This window comes from Manis javanica, chromosome 16 (assembly GCF_040802235.1).
Source record: "Manis javanica isolate MJ-LG chromosome 16, MJ_LKY, whole genome shotgun sequence".
Lineage (NCBI taxonomy): Eukaryota > Metazoa > Chordata > Mammalia > Pholidota > Manidae > Manis > Manis javanica.
Window position 1 is genome coordinate 66,479,878 of NC_133171.1, and position 4,021 is coordinate 66,483,898.

The 4,021-nt window shown below is 46.0% G+C and overlaps 1 protein-coding gene across 1 annotated transcript; it reads left to right on the forward strand.

Annotated features, from left to right (window-relative positions):
• Positions 1–1,651: 1,651 nt before the first annotated feature.
• On the forward strand, positions 1,652–4,021 carry LOC108400185 (histone H1.2-like). The gene is made up of 2 exons (XM_017665416.3): positions 1,652–2,462; positions 3,419–4,021. Exon 1 carries the CDS (start codon positions 1,710–1,712, stop codon positions 2,334–2,336), a length of 627 nt encoding a protein of 208 aa, XP_017520905.3. The 5' UTR covers positions 1,652–1,709; the 3' UTR covers positions 2,337–2,462; positions 3,419–4,021.

Here is a 4,021-nt window from a genome sequence, read left to right on the forward strand (position 1 = left end):
TTCAGTGAAAGTAGGATACAGGTGAGCAAAATATGTATTTAATCAGGAAAGGAAAGAATGCTAGAAGGCTGAAAATTGGATATAAAACTGGCTGATATTCTAGTAGGCAATACAATCCTAACTTACAGGGTTATGTTTTCTACTGGAAAGAATTTACTTGCATCTCTATTGGAGAAAACCTTTATTAACGTACTAATCTTCTACGAGTGAACATAAAAGTTTACACACTCTGAGCCTAATCAAAAAGAAAGTATTAAGTCGGTTACCTTTGGTGTAGTCATGTTCTCCAGCATGATAGCTATTAGTTACATGTGGCCATTGCAATATATATACATATAGAAGTACTAAGTATTTGAGAAGAAAGTTTAGGGAGCCTTTTCTCACGAGAAAAAAATTGCAATATTGGAACCAAAGGTTGAAACACAAAGTAGCAAACCTTAAAGTAGTCAAGCAAATTTTTGAATACAATACATATGAGCAGCTGTAGGGGAAATGAGAAGAGGTAAGCCTATTAACAAAAAATAGTATATTAATTTATATGTTCTAGTACTTTTCCTCTATTTGTTTAAATTTTGCCATTTTGTTTTTTTTATTTCAAATCTGCACTTCATCTTATTAGTCAAAAGTGTATTTTATTAAAGTCAGTTGCTTTATTTCCATCAATGAGATGCCAGTTAGAGAGTGTCCTTCTATATATACCATGACATGTATTAGTGTTACTGGAAGTAACGTACAATCTTCATGTGCTGGAATTCATCTCTTTATTGCAGCACACAAAAACAAATGCTTGTTTGAAAATAGATCATCACAATGTCTCTAGCTGCCAAGTCTGTGGGAGGGTTCTTTGCAAGTTTAGGGGCTCTCCCTTTTTCTCTAATTATTCTTGTGGGCCAGACCCCCTGCCTTGCACAACCCAGAGGGGAACCTGAGGGCTTTTTAAAAACAGTCCAATTTCTCGACTTTGGAGAAGTGAAGAATGCCCCGCCCCATCTATGAAAGAGGGATTTGATAGTTTCAATGTCTTCAAATCGAAGAACTAAGTCCACAACCCCCCGTCATCCAGGACTACCACTGCCTCCTCCCCAAGGTTTATGAACCCACTCCTATCCTGCCCTAAATGCTTTGGATTGGCCCCGGAATCCTTGTCCCAGTCCACAGTTCCTATCGGTCCGTACGCAGAATTCATAGAGGACCTGTGTTATTTCCCTTGCGAAGAAACAGAATTATCTTGAAAATTTAGGTGGAAAACATCTCGGTTTTGTCCCCCAAGGAAGGGAAGCATGTGCCCAACCATCCTTGAGAAAAAGAACTTTCAGGGGCAAAGGAGCGAATAGGCAATTTAGAAGAAAAACAGAAAGTGGTCTCCTACTGCCCTGGACTTCCCTGGGAGTTGGGGGAGTTGGGGATGTCTGGCCGCGTTGTGTTTGTGGTTGCGGAAAAAATAAACGGAGAGTATGAAGCCTGAGGCTTCTCGGATCCTTTCCCGACCAAACCTGGGTAATTTGGTGAAAGATATTTTAATATTTTTCCCCTTTTGTGAAGTGGAACAAACACAACTTGGGCGCACCAGGGCGGCCCGGAGCCTGCCAGCCAGGCGGGCGACCGGAGCACCAATCAGGGCGCGCCTGCGCTCTATATATACGGCGGACGGACTCCGGCCCCGCTTCATCGGCGCTCTGCCACATGTGTCAGAACCTTGCGTTTTCAGCATGTCGGAGACTGCTCCAGCCGTTCTTGCCACCGCCCTGCCTACTGAAAAGACATTGGTAAAGAAGAAAACTGCCAGAAAACCGGCGGGGACTCGCCGTAAGGGATCCGGCCCCCCGGTGTCTGAGCTCATCACCAAGGTAGTCGCGGCTTCCAAGGAGCGCAGCGGCGTGTCGCTGGCTGCGCTCAAGAAAGCCTTGGCGGCCACTGGCTACGACGTAGAGAAGAACAACAGCCGCATCAAGCTGGGCCTCAAGAGCCTGGTGAACAAGGGCACCCTAGTGCAGACCAAGGGCACTGGCGCCTCGGGTTCTTTTAAGCTCAACAAGAAAGCGGCTTCCGGGGAAGCCAAGTCCAAGGCTAAGAAGGCGGGCGCGGCCAAACTCAAGAAGCCCGCGGGAGCAGCCAAAAAAACCAAGGCCACGGCGTCTGTCACGCCGAAGAAAAGCGCTAAGACCCAGAAAAAAACTACGGCGGCGGTCGTTACCAAGAAAGTGGCCAAAAGTCCAAAGAAAAGTAAGGCTGCCAAATCCAAGAAAACAGCCAGAAACGCGCCTAAGGCAGTCAAGCCCAAGGCCGTCAAGCCCAAGGTTGCTAAATCCAAGAAAGCCGCACCCAGAAAGAAGTAGGCTGTCGAGCGTCTGCTTCTAAAATCCAAAAAGGCTCTTTTCAGAGCCACCACAGATTTCAAAAGAAAGAGCTGGCTATTTGCTCATCTACCACGTCCACTGTTCCTTTCACCTTAACATTTTAAGGTAAGGTGGCGCGGGGAGATAGGTGGCTACGGGCTGTACCCATAAAGGCGTTGTAAGAGCTGGAGAGGTGCACTGCTAAACGTGATCCTGGCCGCGTTGCTGCGGCTCGTTCCTCGCCTGTTGCGGGCTCCGGTTAGCCTGGTGAGCTGCTCGGAGACTACGCACACCTGACGTTCTAGATGATATCCGCCAGACCCGCCCCTTATCCGCGAGCCACTAAAACATTACGAATGATCGCAACTTAAAAACGAGTCCTAACGAGGTATCTCGATTGGTCTAAATTCAAAAGTCCCGCCCTGCTCGCGGGTTGGTCCACTCTAGCCCATGATTTCCGTCGTGCATCTAATTGGGTGGTGGTGGCCTCCTGACTATTCTGCCGGTTCTGCCGGTTCTCCCGGCTGAAGTTTGCCCTTTTCTCCAGTAGTTTTTCTGATGTTTTGGATATTTCTACATTTGCCAAGTAAAGTTGGTGTCTCCCGGGGGCGAGAAGGGTACAGGCACCTTTCCCCTGCATTATTGTCTGCTATTAGCAAAGGGATGCGTTTTAGAAACAGCTGCAGCGGTGGCAACGGCCTATCCATCCAGGGCAAGATGGATGACCCAGGATATCTCGGTTTTTCGGATCGTGTAACTTTCGGGAAAGTTGTGATGGGTGTGTGAGCACGAAAAAAAGTGTCGGCCACTTTTTCCTGGAGGCTGGTCCCCACCCCTCATTTTAGATACATAGGGATCTAAAAATTGTAGTTGCTTCAAAAGCATTTTGTGCGGCCCAATCAAATGTTAACGCAGAGATCAAAATATGGGTAAACTAAGGGAAATGTGTGTTTAGGTGGAAGTGATGTTTAGAATAAACAGCTGTAGTTTTTCATTAATTTATCCGGTAATTCCTTAATATTTGATTGAGGCGGTTCTTCTGGATAAAGTCCAGCTTCCTGTTTTTATTCTGTTGAACACAGATTTTCTTGAGACAAGTACCAGTGACGGGCTTCTGGAGACCTGCCGCTCAGTTCACCCATTGCCACAGGACGAGACTAATTCCCCCAGAAACGGTAGGAGCACGGAGTTCGCTACCTGCTCCGCCCCGCCGCTCCCAACGAACTGAGATACTTTAAACTTTGCGAATGGAAAGACGTTCCCACGGAGAGCACAACGCACATGCATACACACATACGCTCACACAAAGAATGAAAGCGTTCTCCATAGTTTTTCAGTTTTGTGTTTAATTTTACAGTTAAAACAATTGTGCCCTTAAGTATTTTTTGTAAGGTTTAATGTATGGATATATTTCCCCCTCCACCCTTCAAGAACATTTTATTAACTCTTCCATTTCTGCGGCCTCTCCGCTATCCTCACCCCTCGTTTGAGATGACAGCTTTATCATAGGCTAAATTCCATGATAGATCTTGGTTTTGTTTTGTTCCTGTGGGTCTTCTGACCATTCCTCAGGTGGCGTCACACCATTTTAAGTGTTCACAGTACTATTTTCAATGCTGAAAATACAGGACCCGTAGTAGATACTCAATTATTGAATGTTTAATAAACTGAGATGTTATAACATG